Raw genomic sequence first — 23,603 nt, 5'->3', positions numbered from 1 at the left:
AACCTCTTCAAGGAGAACTACAAGCCACTGCTCAAGGAAATCAGAGAGGACACAAATAGAAAAACATTCCATGCTCATGGAGAGGAAGAATCAAAATCATGAAAATGGTCATACTGTCCAAAGTAATTTATAGATTCAATGCTATCCCCAACAAGCTACCATTGACTTTCTTCACAGAATTAGAAAAAATTACTTTAAATTTCATATGTAACCAAAAAAGAGCCCGCATAGCCAAGACAATCCTAGTAAAAAGAACAAAGCTGGAGGCATCACGCTACCTGACTTCAAACTACACTACAAGGCTAGAGTAACCAAACAGTATGGTACTGGTATGAAAACAGATATATAGACCAATGGAACAGAACAGAGGCCTTAGAAATAATGCCACACATCTACAACCATCTGATCTTTGACAAACCTGACAAAAACAAGCAATGGGGAAAGGATTCGCTATTTAACGGTGCTGGGAAAACTGGCTAGCCATATGCAGAAAACTGAAACTGGACCCCTTCCTTACACCTTAAACAAAAATTAACTCAAGATGGATTAAAGACTTAAACATAAGACCTAAAACCATAAAAACCATAGAAGAAAACCTAGGCAATATAATCACTCTCTTGCATATGCCTTCAACATGCCCTTTGTCCCTTCTTCATGCCCACTGCCATTTCCTTAATCTAGGACTTCATCAACTCTTACCTGATTTTCTTGCATTATCCTGTTAAGTAGTTTTCCTATCTCTATTCTCAGCTCTTCTCCCTGATTCAACCTCTGGGTTGCTACCATGAGTGCAAATCATCATATCATATTGTATCATATTACTCCCTGCCTAAAATCCGTCAGTGGCCCCAAACTGTACATGGGACAGAGCCCAAACTACTGTTCCCCATCCTGGGTGGCAGTGTGATACAATGGAAAGAACATAGGCTCCAACCCAAGAATCTGAGTTCTGCCATTGTTCATGGTGGGACTTTGAACAAACCAAACTTCTCAGACCCTCAGTTTACTCATCCTAAAATTGTTGTACAATTAGAACAGTTTCTATCTTGAAGTTTTCCATGAGGTTTAATAAGAAAGTGTAGGCCGGTGTGGTGGCTCATGCCTGTAATTCCAGCACTTTGGGAGGCCGAGGTGGGCAGATCATGAGGTCAGGAGATCGAGACAATCCTGGCTAACACGGTGAAACCCCATCTCTACTAAAAATACAAAAAATTAGCCAGGCGTGGTGGCAGGCTCCTGTAATCCCAGCTACTCAGGAGGCTGAGGCAGGAGAATGGCGTGAACCCGGGAGGCAGAGCCTGCAGTGAGCCCAGATTGTGCCACTGCACTCCAGCCCAGACGACAGAGTGAGATGCCGTCTCAAAAATAAATAAATAAATAGATAGATAAATAAATAAAAGAAAGTGTAGATAGTATTAACCATAGCACTGTTGGAGTGTGAAAAAGATTAATTCCTGTTCTTAACTAAACTATGTGACTATTGAAAATCTGTCTCTGCTGTCTTTCTAGTTCCATTTTTAACCAGTCCTTTGGTACTTTTCTCAACCCCCGTACTCCCCACTCTACTCTTCACCTTCCACTCATATTGTGTAAACCATTCATACCTAAATATCAGGCTTTCCTCAAATATGCCATGTTCTCATATCTCACTTTCCTGGCACTTGCTGTTTGTTTTACTTGTAATGCTTGTCTATTCACCTGAATGGCTCTTCTTCACCTTTTATTGCTCAGCTTAAAAAGGTAACTCTTTTGTGAAGCCTTTCCTAACTCCCAAGATAGTCAAATGCCCCTCTTTAGGGTTTCAAACATATGCCTCTTTTATAGGGCATATCATTTGAACTGTAAAACTGAACATATGTCAGCTAACACAATGACCTCCACATGAGACGATGAGGTTCTTGTGGAAGAGGCTGGGTCTTGTTCAACTATGATTTCCCAATAAGAGTACAGAGCTTCCCACACTGTGGGCAGTGGGTAAAGGTTTGTTGAATTAATGAATGAGTCCCTGGACATGGCATTTTTCACATAGATTAGGCTCTTCTGCTTAGTGTGTAAGCAAGTACATATAAGCATGCTTAGTTGAAAGAAACAGAAATCTACTCAAGGTAGCTTGAGTATAAAAATAGTTTAAGAGAACTCTGGTGAAAAATACCACAGCTCTCCAAGGACTAGGCACTAAATCTAATGTAGGCACATGGAACTTGGAAAAGTATGGTCATACTCTCAGGTTATTCTTTTTGTTTTTTGTTGAAATACATGTCACTACTTTTTCATCTGTGTCATCTTCCTGCTTCCCTAGTTGGAAATCTTTTATCTATTTATTCCATACTTTTCTGTACCTCGATGACTTTAACTTACATGTAACTTTGGCTTGCTGTGGAGTTGACTCTGGCTCTGCTGAATATTTTTCTGTTTTATCTCTTGGTCAATGCCACCACGGCAGAGGTCACTACTTTGTTCATTGCCATGTCCTCGGTTCCTGGCATATTTTAGGTGCCTTATAATTGTTTATTATTTGAATTTTATGAGTATCTACAATCACCTTTTAAATTTTTTCTTTCAGTATCATAGTTTTCAATTCTCTTGAGAAAGAATCTGGTTCAGAGTCTACCCTTAGTTTAATACAAAGAGTTGGGCTTGCATAGTCTTAACTATGGCTTTCTGGACCCACCTCTTAAGCAAAGTCTGTGGGTGGTGGAGCAAAAGGTGGTTAGACATCCCAAACTACATTTTTTATAGTGCCTATGAATGTACTTTCCAGAATTAGAGCCACTGCCCATCTCTTCAAAGAGGTCATCATCCTTGGAAGCCACTTTTTGAAGATTCTCCAAGAACACATTGAAAGTGAGATGAATATTCAACTTCCACTGGGCTGACTGATCTGGTAATTTTTTCTGTCTGGGAGTACAATGGGTTCTCCCCCTAGGAAGAAAACCATGAAAAAACAAGGATGATTTTGTATTTTCTTCAACCTTCATCTCTTCAAGTTTTCATATTTACATAACTTAGCAAGGTCTAGAGACCTGATGTGGCCTGTTCAAGGACCCATTGCTAGACTAAGGAGCAAAGGTGTGTGTTGGCATCCCACCCCACAGTTCTGCTCACTTTATGGGATTGACCTGCCCATTTTGTCCTGGCAGTAAGGTTCTCTGCCAGGGAACATTTCTTTGCTCTCACACACTTAGTACTTATAGATCCATATAGCAAAGGCCAATACACACAGCAGTACATCCTTCCTAGCTAACATTCTTTTGTTGGTGCTACAGTACCTGCCACCTACCTCCCTCTATGAATATGCCTCAGCAGCTGGCTTCCAGCACATTCATTACTCTTGAAAGAGGTGGATGGAGTTGGGATGGAGGATTCTGCTTACCTGCTCTGCCTTGGTAGAAGAAAAGTTCTCTAGCATATCTGCCTATTTCTTGTTCCCCTAAGAAGATGTGTACTTACTACCCTTTCTTAGCAACTTCTTTGCACTAACATGGACATATGCACCTTTTTGTTTATTTAATATATTCCTTAAGACCTCACTGAGCATCCCTCTCTGTTGGAAGGTTTACCCGAATTGGCACACACCTCTATTGCAGAAATTGTCACATTACATTGAGGATGTTTACATGCCTATCTCCTTCCTGACACATACACCCACGATGACACCAGGTCTTAGAGCAGCAGAGACTCTGTGGCAGATACACAGCTCCAGGTCCCTTTACAGTGTTGTCTGGCATGTGGCGAGGTGAAGGCAGACTTACATGGTTTAGTGGGAAACAAACTTACTCAAGTAAGAAGACTTGGGATTGGTTTTGGCTTTGATGCTGTCTATTTCTATGACCTTGAGAAATCATTGAACTCTATTTCTCTCATCCATGATACATATTACCAACTATCTGACTCACCTGCACACAGGGCTTACATTCAGCTGGTATGGTTACATCGGTTTTTAAAATATTGAAACACTTCTATACAGCTGGTGAATAGTCTTCACTCCAATCCCCATGTACTGCCCTAACCACACTTACTCCCCTTCTGTAGCCCCCAGATTTCCTTTTGATGGTAACCAAAAGGAGAGTATACCTCAGGAGGCCTCTGGAGCCCTGCCCTGGCACTAGGGCTGCCATCCCTTCTGATGAGTCAATGCGCTTCTGTTCTACCTGCTGATAAATACTGTGAATGTCACTCTTGGCTCTGCCATAGGGTTGGGGTGTCACCAAATGATTCAGAGCACATGCAAACACTTTGCACACTGTGAAGAGCTGTATACATAGACATCCTGTCCATAATATCCCAGAAGGGATTAGAGCCACAAATGAGGGAAGGGGCTTGTTTCTAAATTACAGCTCACCCTGTATTTAGTTGAAGGCTGAGGGAGGACTTGGTGGGGAGGGCTTGACATGCTCACCAGCTGACTGAAGGGAGTTCACACAAAAGTTCAGGTGGACCCCAGGATGAAAAAGAGGGTTTCTCACAAAACCTCCTTAAAAGTGACTTGTCCGAATTCCTCGCTGCAGCAGCCTGGGATTCAATTTGCAGGTCTTTTAAGCACATACACCATCAACTCTGTTCTCCCATCCCAGCCCGATTGCTCACAATTAGAAGCCCATTTCACTCTGCCCTTAGTTTGCAGGTGTCTCCTTAGGTAGGACAAGAGCAGCCTGGAAGTGGAAGGTGGAGGGTGGGGAGAGGAGACTGGCTGGAATGAGGGTTTGCACGAGCTGGTATTTATGGAAAATTTGATGTGCTAATGAACCTGAGGTCCATCAGGGCTTTCTCAAGGCAGGATGGTCTCTGTCAACAGACCAGTTAGCACACAATTATTGGCCCTTTCTGAAAGCTTATCTGAGGCATTCTTTGAACAGTATGTGCCTGAGTGAACTGCACTCTCCATTACCTGTATAGGCTCTGTTTATAATCTGCCAAAGCTGTCTGCCTCTTCTACAGAGAAAAGTGCAGGATTCTCTTGAACAATCCTCCAGAGATGCTGAGGTTTTCCTCACTTTGGGGCGAGGGATTGGGGCTGTCTCAGGCTATTCTGCTTACTCAAGTCAGTACTCAGGCAAAAACTGCAACGGGTCCCTCTCCAGCTCCCTCTATTCTTTTCACCTCCTTACTTCTGAAGGGAGAAGACAGCATCTCAGAGCAGAATAGCAATGAAAAGCACTATGACTTTGGGAACTAGTGAAACTTGAGTGGGCCTTCCTCACTCTTCAGGTTCTTCACTCTAACAGGAAATGAGCATAAGGATCATGTTATTTTTCTCCTAATTCCCATCCTTGTGCCACAATTAAAGTGAAGTTACTCACACCCTTTCAATGACTTACCGAATTGATTGTCCTCTTTTGGGACTGACCTTTAGAAACAGCAGAGTAAAGGTCAGAAAATTGAATCAAAGATAGCCCAGCATGATGAGCAAGATGATGGTGGTTGGGGGAGGGGGGGTGGGGAGCAGATGCATTGGTGGCAGGTAGGGATGGGGGAGGGAGAAGGGGAAGGAAAGGAAAGCTCCTATTGTGGCTGTTCTCTAGCCTGTCCTCCTCTTTGGGTCGCATCTTATTCCCACTTAAGGCTTGTTAGCTTCCTTTTTTCCTGGACCTGATTGGTGAGTGGCCAAGTCAGGAGTCAGTGGATGGAAAAGCCAGTGAAAACCCCAATGATGATGGAGTGGCCAGCTTACCTGTAGGCAGGGACAGGCAAGCCTCCAAATACCATACCCCTGTGTCCCACCTCTGTCCTTCAGCCCACCGTAACCTAGAGGGGCAAACTTCCCCAGAGTAGCTGGGACAGTCATTGGCCATGGCTCTTCATAGGGGGAATTCAACACCATAAAGAAAGTGAAGACTTCACCTTGAAATGAGGCTGCCTCTGCTTCCCAAGTACAGTCTGACCAGTAGTCAATCACCCACTCCCCCAATAAAGAAACATGATTCAACACCTGTGTCCACATGTGGAGGGAGGCAGGCTCATGTGTAACAGCCAGAACACTGGGATTATTTAAGTACATTTCCACTTGTCTCTAAGCTCCTTACTGGCCATGACTATGACTTATTCGTCTGTGAGTTCCAGATGCTCCTTGAATATTTGTTAAATGAACAAATGAGTAAATAAAAGAATGAATGAATGAGCCAAATAAATCTTGTCCTTGCGGGTGACTGTATGACCTGGAATAAGTCATTTAACTTATCTGAGCCTTGGTTTCCTGGTCTGCATTGTAAGGATAATCAAACTGATCTGAAGTCAGTACAATTTGTTTTGCTCAATGTTAACATTCTGAGGAGAGAGCAGATCACTAAAATATTTTGGGTGGACTGGTCTGTTTAGAATACTTGTGTTTGACAATGATGGCATGTAAAGGATTTAGACTCTATTTTCTATAGTCCTTTGACTTGCCTGCTCAGGAGACAAAAGGGTATTGAACTGGAGTCTGAGGACTGTAAAATTAGAATCCTGTTTCTGCTACTCATCAGCTCTGTGGTCTCAAGGACTATAACTCTCTGAACTTTACTTTCCTCCTTGGAGAGTGATAGTAATGAGATTTGTTCCGGTGAGTTCTTGGGAAAGTTAAGTAGGATGCTCTTGGAAGAAGAATTTGGAAAACTGTAGAGAAGCTGTCCCTGCCCCTGGCGTGGCCTCGGTCTAGTTCTCCCTGCTGCCTCTCACGCTTTGTGCCTATTGCTACCCTTTGGTATTTGTGTGGAGTTACCCTTCTTTATTCAATTTCCCCTCCCTTCCTTGCCACCCCTACTCATTCTTGAAAACGAATTCATGGCTTACTTCCTTCATAAAGCATTCGTGGACTACTTCAAGCTACAGGAATCCCTCCTGCCTCTCTCCTGATTGTTTTTGCTCAGCATCACGCAATCTCTCACTTTATCACTCTGCTCTATGTAGAATGTCCCTTACACTTTCATATTCACCATGGTAACAAGGCAGGGTGCTAGACACATGCACTATGCACTTCCAAGCCTGTGTGCTGCAGAGATCACACTGTCCCTTCTCCTTTTCCTCGTAGTACATTTCCTCTCTTCCCACCTGTCTACTCCCTACTTCTCCTTAGGGACCAACACAGATGGTGCCTCCTCTGCTACTTCCTCTCTTGTTTCCCTTTGTTTAGAGCTGTGCTTCCTTAGAGCTCATCATGATGTGGGCTCCTACCGTGACTTGGATGTCTGTCAGTCAGCTGTGTATGCACCTGCCTCCCCCACAGGTTATGACCTCCTGGAGGTGTGTACATTGTTGCACACACCTCCCTACCCTGAAAAGCCTGGAACATATTATGTGTGCATTCTCTTGTTTATTGAGTACCTACTATGTGCCAGAAACTGTTAATTGCTGTCGACAAAATGATGAGCAAAATAAACACGAGCTTCCCTCTTTGGAGCCTATAGTGTGTAGGATCCAGACATGGATCACATTCTTGCAGAAAGAGATGCAAAACTGCAACTCCTGTGCCTACTGCAAAGCAGGGGGTGCTGAAACCAGAAGAGGAGGTCAGACGTGTCAGATTGGGCTTCCACGATGAACTTCAGGAAAGGTGCTCTATAAATGTTTGAAGAATTGCATGGAATTAAACAGTGGCTGCTCAATAAATACTCGTTGATTGGTTGATTGATTGTTGGCAAAGCCTTCAGAGATCCTGAGAAGAAAGGGCCTCAGGTCCCCATCATTCTTATTACATAATTATTTCAGTGCATTTAAAGCTTCCCATTTTTCATCTTATACTTTAAACATCAGGGAAAACTGATGGGCCAACTTTATAATATTTTAAAATGACTCTATGGTGTTTTGGAATATTACATGGCTATAATAGTTTATGTATATTTAATATATGTATTAAAATATGCAGTAAGCCCATGGCTGATTTTCTCTAAGGACGTCTCAGTGCCAAGGTGGGACTTAAATGTTTAATACTAATACTAATACTCATAACTCATATTTCTCTAGTGCTTTTCATCTTTAGGATCCATAAAGCCTGTGAGTAGCACATCAAGTGGATGCAGCTGGGCTTGCCAGCAGGCTGACAGGGACCACATATGGCCTCTTGCCTTCTTCTGGAGGGAGAAGGGGTGACTCGAGCTTAAGGTTTCACTCCTTCTCCAGCATTCTCCGCCTTTCCAGACACAAATTCCCTTTGGCTCTCTCTGAAAGGCTCTCACTTACATACAACTGCTGCTGCCAGCCAGCCATATGTAACAGACACTCACTGCCTCAGGACAAGGAAGAAAGTGACTTTCTACCTCTGGAGTACGAAAAGGCACGTATCACTGCTGTAGCTGGTCGAGGACAGGATGTGGAGCTGGAGCTGGAGCAGCTGGAGAAGGGAAGTACAAAGGGAGTCTCCACTTGTTATCTAAACCCACTCCCTACTCCTTCCTTCTCTAGGTCACCGAGACCAGGACCGGTCCTCTGGGCTGCAGCAACTATGACAATCTGGACTCAGTCAGTTCTGTCCTGGTACAGAGTCCGGAGAACAAAGTGCAGTTACTTGGTAAGCAGCACTGTGATAGTTTTCATACCTTTCACACCTGATTAAAAAACAAAAAACAAAAAAAACCTAGATCAAATAGCAGGATAAAATTCTGCCTGTTACATTTGATGAAACCTTTCTTAAGACAAGCACTACCACAAGTTCTGGGACCTGTATTTAACAACTTTCCATCATGTTTTAAGAAACTTTCTAGTATGGTTTGCCCTATACCCCAGATCTATTGCTCATATCACATGACACCTCAATCATCCCACTTCACATTCCATCTCAAGTCCTCTGTCACAATCCTGTAAGGAACAGCATACCCATCCTTATAAGCCTTTACCTAGTTCAACGATCTTCATTTCCCAGAAAACTCTCTGCTTTATCCCAAAGACACATTGAGGAATAGCTGGCCTTTACAGAGTGGTTATAAGACTACCATCCAGCTCAACTAAGAGCTATACAAAGTGGGGAACCACTACTTACTGGAACCACAGTTTGAAGGTGGCCCCTGCTTTCTGTTATCTGTCTGTGATCTTGCAAATGGGTGATTCAAAGTCAGGAGATGAGTTTGAGAAGAATAAGAATTTGATTTGAGACAGAACAAGCAAAACTGTGAAAGAAAAGGGAAAGAAAACCACACTAACTCTGGAGGTTGGGGGCTAAGGGCAGATGTGCATCTCTTGCTCTCTGTTCCCCACAGACATCCTGGGGGCAGGGCTATGCAAACTGGTTCAGTGGGAAAACTTTATTTTTCTCAAGGCCTAACTGAATTGTACTCTGTTTAAGATATTACTGTCTCAGCATTACAAAATCAATAACCCTCACCCAAGATCTACGATTACAAATTCCAGGCAACCTGAGTCAAATGCGACCCAGCAATGCTTTAGGAATAAAGAAATATATAAGAAAGAAGATTAAAAACTCATTTATTTAGAGCTACCTAAGGCAATTAGCATTCCTCTTCACTGAGGTCCCTGGATGGGCTGGGTTTGTGTCTAGAAAGTAGCAGTGAGTGAAGTTCAAAATGTCTAGTTGTTCATTTGGAATAGTTTATGCTATTTAATTTTATAGCCCATCACTCATGCAGACATTTCTCGGGGCACTTATTTTATAGCATGGGAAGTGTTCTGGTGAGGAGGAGGGATGTGATGGGGGAGGTGAAAGGAACAAACTTGGAAAGGGTGAGTGCTGAAAGCAAGCATGTGGACGGAGTGTGTGGGGAGAACCACTCAAATGCCACAGTAGGCACAGTGCCAAGAAAGGAAAATTTAGGGGCAGTTCAGAATTGGAGGTAGACCTCAAGAAAGAACAACAAACACCCACTGCTGCTGGCAATTTTAAGTTATATTTTGAGGTCTGCTGAGACTGGGATACATACTTTGAGTTCTCTGGTTTCCTGCCAAGGACAAGGTCAAGGGCCTAAAAATAAACAGCTGGCAGACATTTGAGGAAAGAGGAGCTCACCATATCCAGAAGTTCTCATATTCCTCACTTTCCTGGCACAAGGTTTCACAATGTCCCTACTGGGGGAGCCTCCTGCAGATCTGACCTCGAACGTGGCCCAGACTGCATCCAAAGGCGTGCCTACCCTTTGTTCATCCTTTGGTAAGCTTCCAGCAGCCGCCTTGTGAGTGGCTTGAAGCCAACTAGGAGTATGTTCTGCTGTAGGTAAACTGGTAGTTACTGCAGTTGGGTGAGAAAACTGAAGCTCAGAGCAATTTAGTGCATTGTATCCAAGATCAGAAGCTAATTGGAAGAGAGCTGAGAGCCATTCATATCTATCCAGGCATGACTGATCTCAGGGCATTGACCACCATCCCATCTTCAAATCTTCTTAAGAGTTAAATCCTATTGAAATAGGACAGGCAGTCCCAGTTATATAGTATTAGCTGATGAGACAAGTGCAGGATCTGAAACTAAGCAGATTCTATGAGTGCTGTGATTTGGGCAGGTCACTGTGGTCTTAGGGCTTGGATTTCCTTACCTATAAAAACCTCAGTATGAGCACAAATGTTATTTGCAATCATATATAAAAAGTACTCAAAATAGTACCTGGACCCTGTATACCCACAATATCTGTTCCTATCTCTTAACCAGGACAGCTTCCCTGGTTATCAGGGCTGGGGTGGAAGGCCCAGAAGGGTCAGAATTCAACAATGTCCTAGGATGCCTACTGCTAATCTCAGTTAAGCTATAAACAGGAGGATGGCTACAGAAGGCAGGGCAAAAAGCCCATCAAACCTTGTTTTCTTGCCCAAGAGGGCTGTAAGCTCTTCTTTTATCTGAAACATCTTCCTGTTTCCATCCCAGAAATGCTGATTTGTAGCCAATAAGCCTGTGCTTATGATATGCACGCTCTCAATTTGGCTGATCTGAGGGGTTTGGCTAAGCCTTGGGCTTTGATGTTCCCATCTGCATTTTCAGATCCTCCCCCATCTGTCACTGGGGCAGCAGTAGCCTTCTCTCCCAACAAGCTCAGCAGGATCAGGCCCTGGGGTGACCATGCTTGGACCCAGGATGCACAAGTCAGCAGAACCCCAGCTGGGGTTCCTGCAGCCTTGGGCATGGAAAACTGAGTCCTCACTGGTTCTTCCCAGAGATTCCTTGACACATCCTTTCCCCAGGCCTTCAGGTGCTGCTGCCTGAGTATCTGCGTGAGCGCTTTGTAGCCGCAGCACTCAGCTACATCACATGCAGCTCTGAGGGTGAGCTCGTCTGCAAGGAGAATGACTGCTGGTGCAAGTGCAGCCCCACCTTCCCTGAGTGCAACTGCCCTGATGCTGACATCCAGGCCATGGAGGACAGCCTGCTGCAGATCCAAGACTCCTGGGCCACTCACAACCGGCAGTTTGAAGAGTCAGGTGAGCAGCCAGCTGACCCAGAATTCCTCCCTGTCAATGAGAGGTGGCTGTGAGGTGCAGAGCAAGAACTTGGGGAGAACAAAACTTGAGAGGTGAGGATCCTCATGGGGATCCTGACACGGCCAGTTACTATGTCTGTAACCTCAACCAGGTTATATCACCACCCTGAGGCTCAAGTGGTTTCATTTTTTTCTAGGACATTGGTATTATGTCCATTTACATAGGTGTGTTTTAAGGACTTAATAAACTAAGATAAACATAATTAAGGACATAGACCTTGTTTGTCTTGTTTGCTACTGATTCCGCAGTGCCTAGAGCAATGCTTGCACATAAGGTTCACTATAAATATGTGTTGAATAAATGAAGTGCATAGAATGGTTCTAGATGACATCCAATACAATTCAGTTGTTGTTTGTTGCTGTTAAAGCTAATATCAGCTACCTTGAGACCCAGATTCAAGAGAACTAGTTTTGCATCCTTGCCTGGTTTGACAAGCTTTATGACCTTGGATTAACCGTGCAGCTTCTCAAGGTCTGAGTTTCCTCATCTGAAAAAGAGGGAGGGTGATAATAGTGAATGGAAGGCTCACATGAGATCATGTAGATGAATTCAATGTATAAATAACTCTGCATGGTATATTTGCACATTTCAACACTAAATGAATGATATTTATGTGGATATAGTTCAAAAACATAATATTAAATAAAACAAAGCAAGACAAAAAGGTTACATTATATATATTTATATAATGTCTTCATATAATACTATAATTTATTAAATATAATACATGTTTAATACTATTTATATAATGTTTACAAACAGGATACCCAATACATGATACTTTTATGGATAACTACATTTGTAAAAAAATTAAAAATATGTGATAATGGAAAAGAAAACATCAAGAGAGTGGTTATATCTGGATAGAGAGAAAGGGAAGTTTAGGGCCCTTATGTGCAGTATATTTGGTTTGCTTTATTTCTTAAAGAAAAAAATCTGAAGCCAATATGGCAGAATGGCAAAAGCTAATGGCAGACACATGGGAGTTTCCCTTTTTGTTCTGCATGCTCTTCCATATACTCAAATGTTTTAACTGTGCACATACTAGATGTTAGTGCCATTACTAGGCATGCTTCTCCAGTCTTCCGGGGAAATGAGGAACCAGGTACATGAGAAATCAAAATGAGCTGAGGCCCCAGGGGTTGCCATTTTAAGTCCTGGACAAGGCATTTAGTAGCTAAGGAGAATATCACATTCCAGTCCCCAGCCCCATGCTTTGGGCTATGGTGGTGGGTTATGGTCCATAACATGACTTTGGGCCTTTACTACTATGAGTTACTGCTAATGAATAAATCAGGGCTCTCTAGACCTCCACCAGGAGACCTGGCAGCTGCAGGTCCCAAGGAAAAGCAGAGCAATGCACAGAAACCTGCGCATGAGTTCAGAAGCCATGGTGTGCCCAGGAAGCTCTAAGGAGAACCTAGACTCAGCAGGAACTTAGAAGCAGAAGGCAGATTGCTTCTAAATTTGCTGTAGGGCAGAATGGGTATCTGCCCAAGAACTGAAGCCGAAAAGAGAAGAAGAGTATCTTAGACAGTCAGAGAGGAGGATATGGATAGGAGAGGCCGGTCTCAGGGACTGGAGGATTTCTAGAAAGATTTCTGAGCTAGGTGCTGCATCTTCTCTGGGCCTACTTGTGCCAGTCTGGGTGCACACTCACCTTCACGAGGGCCCCACATGTTCCATATGGGTGTTGTGGTGCTATTGAAGAGGATTGGCCTGAGATAGTGTTGTGGATGTCTCAGAAGGAAGTATAAACGGGGAAAGAGATGCATCCAATGTCATTTGCAATAGCAGGAGCCCTGGCCCCTCTGAGGGTGGCAGAGATCTATTTTGAAATTCAGAGGCATAGGGGTAGAAAAGATGAGAAAATTCCCGAGGCCATATTTTACAACTTGTTAATTATTTCTCAATAAAGGTGTTGATTTTTAAAAAAGCACCTGGAAGAATGGGTGTGCAGCCTCCTTCCTCATGCAGTAACTCTGAAGGGCCCTGGATCTGGGCAGTGTCCACCTGTCCCTACCAGAGCTCTGCATAGCTGCCCCTCAGCTCAGGTCCTGCGTTCTTGTTCACAGAAGAGTTCCAGGCCCTGCTGAAAAGGCTGCCCGATGACCGGTTCCTGAACTCCACAGCTATCTCCCAGTTCTGGGCCATGGACACCAGCCTTCAGCACCGCTACCAGCAGCTGGGAGCTGGCTTGAAAGTGCTGTTCAAAAAGACCCATCGGATCGTCCGCCGGCTCTTCAACCTCTGCAAGCGCTGTCATCGCCAGCCTCGCTTCCGCCTGCCCAAGGAGAGGTGAGCACTCCCTGGATGCTAGAGCAGAGCTCAGCACCTCCCCCGACAGCTGCTGAGGCCAAGGAGAACCCTCTGTCCAATGTAGGGGATCTGGGAGTGGTGACTCACACATAGCCTTCCAGTTATCTCAGCCTACTCATGTGTGTCATTCTCAGCTGTGAGTTGTGTCTGAAGTGAGACAGAGAAAAAAAAGATGGGCTGATTTTACTTTTATCTAAATTACAGTTGATTCAAATGTTATTCTAGTAATGCTCTAATTCTCATTTACTGATTTCCATTTTAATAAGTCTAAGAAACAAAGGGATGGAGTTAAATTTCATCCAGCTATTGCATCTGATGAAAAACACACACTCTGGCTTGTGTCAAACAAATGATTCTGCTCTGGGTCACAGGAGGAAAGAAAGTAGAGACCTGCACTCTCAGGGATAGAGTGGGGCTGTATCATGACAGGCATCCACTTGTTCATCCACTCATTCATTTATTTATTTGACAAGTTTTTGAATCCATATTCCATGCCTTACTATTAAGCTGCAGGGGTATTCATGAATTGGAAAGATTTAACAAACAGAAACATAAAAACTAGAAAATTATAACTATGTGGCAACCACTTAAATTTGTGGTGGTGGAACATAAATCAAAGGGATAGTCTCCTAGAGGTAAAAACCAGAAAGGAAAACTTCCTTGGAGAAGAAAGTCTTGGAAGAGAGGGAAATTGCTCTGGTACACGTGAGGTAGGACAGTCTTCCAAGTCAAGGAGGCCACCTTCACAGCCAGCAACCCAGTGGTGCAGCTCTATCAGAGGCACAGGTAAGAAGGGAAGTGTACAAAGAAGAGGTTTTGAGAGGAGTTCATTTATTCTTCTTTCAACAAATAATGATTAAATGCTTACCATGCATAGAAACAATTCTCATTTCTGAGAAGCTGTTGGTCTCAAGACAGTGCTCCTGCTTTCATGGTATTTATTAACAGGGAAGAAGTTTATAAAAAAGTAAACAATAAATAAATAATTTCAGATACTGATAATTGTCATGGATTGAATAAAACAGGGTGATGTGATGGAGAGTGAGAGCAGTGGTTCTTCTGGCAGGGACATCAGGGTAGACTTCTTTGAAGAGGTAACATAAGAGCTAAAATCAAAATTTCAAGAGAATCAGCCATAGAAAATTTCTGCTCTTGGTGGAGGAGTGAGAGGAGCAGAGAGAAGAGAAAGGACAGAAACCTTGAAGAGGGAATGAAAGTTGGCAAGAAGTTAGAAGATTTGAAGAGCCATCTTATTTAGAAGACTGAAAACAGATTTGACACAAAAGATGCTGGAGATCCTCCGTAGGTTTTTGGATAAGGGAATGAAGGAGGACTTGGGAGAGATGAGCCTAGTTGCTCTCAGTACAAGTTTGGTGTCCAGTATTTCTGGTGCTGACCCATCAGACACAGAACTCTAGGCTTTGCTCAATTAGTCCAAAGTAGTAAAGTAGAGTTTCCACCACTCAGAGATCTCAGGGATTTTATCTTCCTCATTGCCTTCCATGCCTAGTGGTCAATGTCTTGCTCCCCTTAGGGAGGGTGTCAGTGTGTGACTTCTTTTCACTCTTACTTCATTTTATCTCTGCTCCCAAAGGTCCTTGTCCTACTGGTGGAACCGAATCCAGTCCCTCCTCTACTGTGGGGAAAGCACCTTTCCTGGCACTTTCCTGGAACAGAGCCACAGCTGCACCTGCCCTTATGATCAATCTTCCTGCCAGGGCCCCATCCCATGTGCCTTGGGTGAAGGGCCCGCGTGTGCCCACTGTGCTCCAGACAATAGCACACGCTGTGGGAGCTGCAATCCAGGCTACGTGCTGGCCCAGGGGCTGTGCCGGCCAGAGGTGGCTGAGTCCCTGGAGAACTTTCTTGGGCTGGAGACAGACTTGCAGGACCTGGAGCTAAAGTACCTGCTGCAGAAGCAGGATAGCCGCATTGAGGTACACTCCATATTCATCAGCAATGACATGCGGCTGGGCAGCTGGTTTGACCCTTCCTGGAGGAAGCGCATGCTGCTCACCCTGAAGAGCAACAAGTACAAGCCTGGGCTGGTGCACGTGATGTTGGCCTTGTCCTTGCAGATCTGTCTCACCAAGAACAGCACCCTGGAGCCTGTCATGGCCATCTATGTCAACCCCTTTGGGGGCAGCCACTCTGAGAGCTGGTTCATGCCTGTGAATGAGGGCAGCTTTCCTGACTGGGAAAGGACTAACGTGGATGCAGCTGCCCAGTGCCAAAACTGGACTATCACCTTGGGGAATAGGTGGAAGACTTTCTTTGAGACAGTTCATGTTTACCTACGGAGCCGCATCAAGTCCCTGGATGACAGCTCCAATGAGACAATCTACTATGAACCCCTGGAGATGACTGATCCCTCTAAGAATTTGGGCTACATGAAAATTAACACCTTGCAGGTCTTTGGCTACAGCCTGCCCTTTGACCCAGATGCTATCCGGGACCTAATTCTCCAGCTGGACTACCCATATACTCAAGGTTCCCAGGACTCTGCACTCTTGCAGCTCATTGAGCTCAGGGACCGGGTGAACCAGCTTTCTCCACCTGGCAAAGTCCGACTTGACCTTTTCTCCTGCTTGCTCCGGCATCGGCTCAAGCTGGCCAACAATGAGGTGGGCAGGATCCAGTCCTCCCTGAGGGCTTTCAATTCTAAGCTGCCAAACCCTGTGGAATATGAAACCGGCAAACTCTGTAGCTAATGGGCGGCCCACTTCAGCACTGGGCAAGGAGGCGATCCATGAATCTGGGGTACAAAGATAATCTAAGCCCTCACCTTAGTGCCAACAGGGTATGCTCCCACCACGAGACTTTCAGCATCCAGCAGATGGGACCTTGAGGCTCGAGCTGAAGCAGGCGAGAGAGACAGCTACTGTGCACATGCGCGTACACAGACACAGACACACACACACACACACACACACACACACACACACTGGCACAGGGAGGCTACAGCTCAGCAGCCTCAGATCTGTAAAGTCGATCGGTGCTTTCTAAAATGAATGCAATTGAAAGAAAGGAGCCAAGGAAGAGATTAAGAAAAAGAACCAGCCGAACCATGAAACAAACAAAAATCCTTAAAAGTGATTCTTGTCATTCAAGAAAGCAAGAGGGGACAACAATGGGAGGGGTCGGAGCTCTTCCTCCCCCTCTGTGGAGTCACTTTTGTATTCTTTTTAACCAGATTTCTTAAAATGTTGTTGTTTTGTGAATCCTGACATTGGTTCTTACTTTTGTATGCTGCCTCCTCTGTGCCCTCCCAAATGCTGACTGGGAAACACAAGAAGTACAACCAACAGAGGAACGAGCGCCAAGGGCAGGCAGCGGCCTCCTTGCTCCCCTCCCTTACTCCTCCTTCTCTGCTGCCTCCTCCCCCCACCAAGTTTCAGGGCCCTGGATTGTTACCAGTTCCCCTTGTGGTTCCTTCAGAGCTCCTTTCCAACAGCATCTCTCTGTCCAAGAAAGCAGCTCTATCAAGTTAGAGAGAGAGAGAGAGAGAGAGAGAGAGAGAGAATGTGTAGGAAAATGTTCTTTTTTAAAAAAAATAACAACAAAACAAAACAAAATTATTTATTTTGTGATTGTTTTCCTTGTCAATCTGCTCCAACCACCTGAACATCTAAGTAAACATTTACCTGGTTTAATATATTTTTGGAAAGGCCTTTTTTAGTGGGAAAAATGAGAGAAAAAAGAAAAAAAGAGAGTATCGTTCCCTGGGTTACCTGGATTTTTCTTTTTAATTGCTATTTGCATGACACAAGAGTGTCCATGAAGCAGAGATAGTACTGTGTGGGAGGCTGGTTGATTGATAGATACGCAAGTTACACAAGGGAATGAGTGCCTGTGCTGACTGGGGTGTGAGGGGTGTATGAGAGAGAGAGATTAAATGAGAAGTGAGGTAGAACTATCCCAGGGAGTTATCTCACTACACTCCCACCACCTTTTCTCCTCTCTGGGTGTGAGGGTTAACATGGGTCCTCAAACCAGGATTTCCCATGATGGAGAGAGTAGTTAAAAAGGCCTTCCTTCGAAGAGGAACTGCAGTCTTTGCACTGGGCAAAGTCCTGCTAAAGGGGCTCCTGTTTGCCGACACTGCTGCAGACATCAGGAGAATTTCCCATACGCTGCACCTTATGGTCTGGGATCACCCTTTGAGAAAACTGGGAAAGACGGAAATGTAGCATTGGCTCCCTCCATTCTGTCTGATTACCACATTCCCAACCAAATAGCAGCTTTGACATACAGGACACAGAACAATGCATCCTTTTCTCCTAGTGCCTCCCTCCTGGTGGTATGAGAATCACTTCATAGCATCTCTTTTGGAGAATCACTTCTCTGTCTATGCTTCACATTCCAACCACAATGCATAGGCATGACAACCCCCATTTTATTCAGGAGAGAGTCACCACATAAATATGAAGTATCTCATTTCCTGCCTGTGGTATATATCTCAGTTGGCATAAAGTGAAATGGAAGACAATGAGACGATGATTATGTCTCTCTGCCCGGGGGCCTTCTATGTTTATTATTGCATGCAGAAGAATTTGACATTATATTTAATCATTGCATGGTCTTTCAACCTATAAGAAACTGAAATCCTTGGTAGATAAGCAGCCTGGGGCATTTCTTTCTTCATCACTTTTCTGAAGGCTTCCAGGGTAGCAATACAGAGTGATAGGATGATCTGGGGTAAGCATGGTTATTGGCTGTCTATTTCTAGTTAAAGCCACTGCTTGCTTTGGGAAGTTTGTACAGAGCTCCTCACCCATGGGAGATGGAATAGGCAGATGACACCATCAGCGGGAGTGTTGAGATGTAACCGATGAGGGTGCTTTTGGTGGGAAGGGGGTGACAAATGGTGGGAAGGCTTTGATACCTTCCAGTGATGGGGTTTGAGTGGTAGATACCGGAGTCTGATTTTAGCGCTCTGAAAGTGTATGTCTACAGGCAGTAGGAGTGTGGACAGGGACTCTTACTCATTAATTAAAGGTGCACCTTTAGCAAACTGTCAACTGCCAGGCACAGCAATACTCAGAGTGGGGAGGACAGCCATTGAGAATATACAGTGCACAAAGCAGTGTGGAGCCTCAGTAGCACAAGCGTGACTGTCCTAGTGGGAACAGAGTCATCACATGAGGGCTCACATCCCACCTAGGGTATTCCCACAGTTGTTGTGAGGGGTGGGAAACCTCAGCCATCTGTCTTTTTATCAGTGACCAGACTGGGAGAAAATTGCACCTATGGAGTTATTAGTAAGGATGCTGTGTCTGTTTATTTCAGAAATACAAGATCTCTTGTCTTGGGAGGGTTTCAGGAAGATGATGGTGTGATGTATTGTGGCTTTAGGGAACATATGCATCCATTTCCTAAGCTTTCCACATCTTGCCTGTCTGGAGGTTTAAACTATGAAGCATAGTGTACCAACTCCATCTAAAAGTACTACTACACATTGGTAAATATGTAGTGGTGCCTTTGATTCCAGATGCAAGTATCGTATTGATAGAGGGCCTAACAAATATTAATTACAGAGGTAGAAATGTCTATATTTGACCTAGTCATCTGTTATCTGTGATAGATGTCTGATTTGTCTGTTCTGGGACAGTGATAGGGTGCTTGGTGTAGAAGAGCTTGTGTCAAAGGAGCAGGCCAAAGACTTTGCTTCTAGAACACAGGTGGAAGAAGAGGGGGTGTAAGGGATGAGTAGCATCCTTTAAGAAGCTTTCAAAGGCTTGAAACCATGAGTTTAGCACAGAGTTTTTTCAGAAAGCTTGGCTAAGAAATGCCATAATAAGAAAAGGCTGTCCTCAGTTGAAACTGTCACCTTTAAAGTCTATAATAACCAAAATATGTGAACCACCTATTCACAGACACAGTTACAAATAAAGAATTGTCATGAATTAGTACTGGATTATCAGTGTTGGTGAACTCATTGTAGAATTAAGAGCAAAATCACAATATACTTCCTACTATGCATTGGATAATAACAATTAGGAATTCAAGTTTTAATTGTAACCCCAAAGAACTAATACATCAAATGCTAATCTGCCCTAATACTTGAGACTAATATTTCTAATACTAAATAATATATTTAATACCTGCTGCTAATAAAATATTGCTATGCTCTGGAAGCACACTCATGCATCAACAGCCAAAAACATAAATGAAGATCACTTCCAATACTGGGTATTACTAATAGTTTAGTTCCAGTTCTTCTGTGTTATTTTTTTCTTTATCAAAATATAAAAATAGTGGTCATGATAGGCAAAGCTGCCTTGTAAGTAGACAGAATATGTTGCCTACATGATATCCTGTCCCAAAATGCCACTTGAAAGTCTGTAATTTCATCAGATAGGTCTATTCTTTTGCATGTCAGAAAAATCTTTTTTTTATTTTCATGTTTTGGCCATTATATTCTGCATGAAAACTAAAATACCCTGAAAAAGAAATCAGTCTTAGAAGTTAACCCAATGGCAAGATAGAAAATTAGATTTTTAGAGTTGGAAGATTTTTAGAAGTCATCTAGTAAAACAATCTCATTTTTGACATGAGGAAAAAGAGGTTAAAAAATTGAGAAGCTGGCTGGGCGCAGCAGCTCATGCCTATAATCCCAGCACTTTGGGAGGCCAAGGCAGGTGGATCACGTGGTCAGGAGTTCGAGACTAGCCTGGCTAGCATGGTGACACCCCGTCTCTACTAAAAACACAAAAGTTAGCTGGGCATGGTGGCACATGCCTGTAGTCCCAGCTACTCGGGAGGCTGAGGCAGGAGAATTGCTTGAACCCAGCAGGCGGAGGTTGCAGTGAGCCAAAATCACACCACTGCACTCCAGCCTGGGTGATGACAGAGTGAGACTGTATTCCCCCTCCTGTACCAAAAAAAAAGAAAAAAGAAACAACTGAGTAGTTTGCCAGGCCTGGTGGCTCATGCCTGTAATCCCAGCACTTTGGGAGGCCAAGACAGGTGGATCACTTGCGGTCAGGAGTTCGAGACCAGCCTGGCCAACACAGTGAAACCCTCTCTACTAAAAATACAAAAAACTAGCTGGGCGTGATGGTGTGTGCCTGTAATCCCAGCTACCAGGAAGGCTGAGGCAGGAGAATCGCTGGAACATGGGAGGGGGAGGCTGCAGTGAGTCAAGATTACACTATTTATTGCACTCCAGCCTAGGCGACAGGGCGAAACTCCGTGTCAAAAAAAAAAAAAAAAATTGAGAAGTTAGAAAACTTTCTCATGGTTGTGTCTATTATCAGAGCTAGGAATAGAAGTCTCATCTGGTTTCTTCTCTACCTCTCTTTGCCAGTAAGTGACATTTGGGTCCTAGAGATGACAGGGACCTCGGCCAGGCCTTAGGAGCGTGGGGATGGAGGAGAGAAGGCAGTTTTCCAGGGAGGAGAAGAAGGCTTCTATGAGATGGAGGTATCTTCAAACTTTTCCCTGTAATTGATTTTAGCAAAAATAATCAGCTACTGTGACAAGTGAAGGAAAAGGACTGAAGTTTCACCCCTTAGAAGCTTGAAGCACAGAGTAGGCCTGTTTCCATCTAGGCTGGAAATAGAGTGATTAACTTGCTGGTTTCCTGATGACCACCATCTCAGCTCCATGCTTTTTAATTACAACACCCTGCCTTCAATTTGTTGCTGTTTTCTATAAACCACCAATTGGAGAGTTTGAATGTCATTAAAAATTTGATAATTTCTGAAAACTTCCTCCATGTGAAGTCTAGAGGTGACTGGGTCCCACCAGCATCCAAAGGTCTCGCGCTGTGTAGTTCCTGTGGTCTAGATCTAGGGTCATGGCCAAGGAGAGTAATGCAGTGATACTCTGCTGTATACTAAGAGTCCTGACTCCTACCAACAGCAAATCACAAAGAGCAAGGGCCAAGGGAGTCATCTTACCCAAGAAACAAAACTGTGGCTTGAACTCCTGGCATGCTTTCCTTCTCTCTAGAACACGCACTCCGCATGTTAAGGAGGAAGGATAGGTTGGGAAATTTAGGTAGTCTGATGGCATTAGACACACAGATTTCTTCTGGTTTCTCATTCTGGTGCTGCTACCAGCCAGCTCTGTAATTGTGAGCAAGGCTCTCCACTTCTCTGACCCCCAGTTTGCTCTCCTATAGAAGAGGAAGTTGGACTTCCCATGCAGGTACTGATAGTACTTCTGTTATCATTTCATGATGTTACAAGCAGTGTGGCACAGGAGACTGTGTAGGATGTAAAGTCAGATCTGGATTTGCATGTTCGATCCACACTTACCATTTAAGTGACCTTTATTCTTGATTTGTCTCATATGTGACTCAACTGCTACATCCTCACCTCCCTAAAATTTTTCATTCCCTTCTCTTCCTGAACATTCACCTCCTTGCATATGTTTGCTCCATACTCCCCAACATCCAGAATGTGTCCCTTCAATTCCCTAAAACTCAATCAATATTCCTTCCTTCCTTCCTTCCTTCCTTCCCTCCCTCCCTCCTTCCTTCCTTCCTTCCTTCCTTCCTTCCTTCCTTCCTTCCTTCCTTCCTTCCTTCCTTCCTTCCTTCCTTCAGTGATAGGCACTAGGCTAGGTGCAGGATATTCAAAACTCTATAAAACATGTTTCCAGACCAGAAACAATTGTGCAATATGATGTGGGATGGGGAGCGGGGCAGTGGGATGTATGAACAATTCAGAGTGGCGCATTCTTAGTAGGGACGTACAAAGTATTGATGGAGCATAGAAAGAGAGCATGTCACTCCCTGGAAGAGACTCTAATGGTATTTGTTGTGAGCCTTCTAATAAAGCGGGAGCAATGTCCCAAGTATCCAGATGCTTTACATCTCAGTAGAGGGAAAGACTTAAAATATAACAAGTGCATCCCTTCTCAGAGAGCAGAAAAGAGCAGTAACAGCAGCAGAGCCCCACTGAAGCCACACACTACGTGTTGGGTGCCCTAATTTCTGACTCCTGAGCACCAAGTTAGCACTTGTTATTCAGTTCGAGGAATACTTGTGGGACTTCCATGGGAGCTCTGTTTGGTAGATGAGATGCCTCCACTCCTTAAGGTGCAGTGTTGCATAACCAGTGCTTCCCTGACTTAAATTAACCTGCAGATTCTGATGCACTAAGTCTGTAGTGGGCCCCAGATTCTGCATTTCTAACAAGCTCCCAGGTGATGCTGATGCTGCTGGCCCATGGACCACACTTTGAGGAGCAAGCTCCCAGAGAGTCTTATTATATTATGTTCTTATTATGTTATATTCCTGCAGTACTCAGGGCTCAAAAGTAAGAGCTTCACAGGAAGGATAGAGGCTAAGAAACCAAAGGGTCAATTGCTGGCTCTGAGGTGGTGACTTCGCTTATGAAAATCTTGGTGCTCTACTGGCCTTTATTTTCTTAACCAATGAGAAGCCAAGTGTCTGACCTACACAAATGGAGTGAGAATAGGGAGCTGAGAGAAAAGAAAGGAAACTTAACTAAGTCAAAATTCTGAGGGCTCTGAGCTAGCTTGCTTATCAATGTGTGTTTAAAGATAAGCAGCCCCACGGACTGGCTGAATCATGCTGGCTGAATAGAGGTCTTTTCCCCCAAGCGTATCAAAGCAAATATGTTCAGAAGTGGAACAGCAAGTATCTGTCACTCTATGAAAACATACATCAGATGAGGTGATTAAATCCACACCAACAACATACAAGCACCCAGAACTCCCAGACTTTAGACTACGTAGGTGCCATGTACCCCCTAGGCACCCCATCTGAAAACTGAAATGAATTAGTTTTGTTTTCAGTTCTATCCTCCTCTCCTCCAACCTGTGTGATTACCACCCTCGCACCATTAATAAAAACAACTGCCAGAATTTTTGTAGGGTTATTCTTCCAAAGATTTCAGGACTTGGAAGAATGAATCAACCCA

General features: G+C 44.1%; 1 protein-coding gene and 1 long non-coding RNA gene across 3 annotated transcripts in view; one reads left to right on the top strand and one right to left on the bottom strand.

Annotated features, from left to right (window-relative positions):
- Nucleotides 1-17,364, top strand: part of BRINP2 (BMP/retinoic acid inducible neural specific 2) — a 109,767-nt gene extending 92,403 nt beyond the window's left edge. For both annotated transcript variants that reach the window (XM_003893615.5, XM_009195086.4), the window contains exons 5-8: nt 8,377-8,482; nt 11,092-11,328; nt 13,464-13,686; nt 15,302-17,364. In XM_003893615.5, coding sequence (XP_003893664.3) covers nt 8,377-8,482; nt 11,092-11,328; nt 13,464-13,686; nt 15,302-16,418 — 1,683 coding nt within the window. In that variant the 3' untranslated portion in view covers nt 16,419-17,364. The remainder of the gene's footprint in view (nt 1-8,376; nt 8,483-11,091; nt 11,329-13,463; nt 13,687-15,301) is intronic.
- LOC108583326 overlaps nt 1-23,603 on the bottom strand; it is a 77,072-nt gene that overhangs the window by 10,321 nt on the left and 43,148 nt on the right. The gene's annotated exons all lie outside the window — the stretch shown is intronic.

Source organism: Papio anubis, chromosome 1 (assembly GCF_008728515.1).
Source record: "Papio anubis isolate 15944 chromosome 1, Panubis1.0, whole genome shotgun sequence".
In the NCBI taxonomy this organism is placed as follows: domain Eukaryota; kingdom Metazoa; phylum Chordata; class Mammalia; order Primates; family Cercopithecidae; genus Papio; species Papio anubis.
Note: the sequence above shows the minus strand (reverse complement) of the source record. Positions and strands in the feature narration are given on the sequence as shown.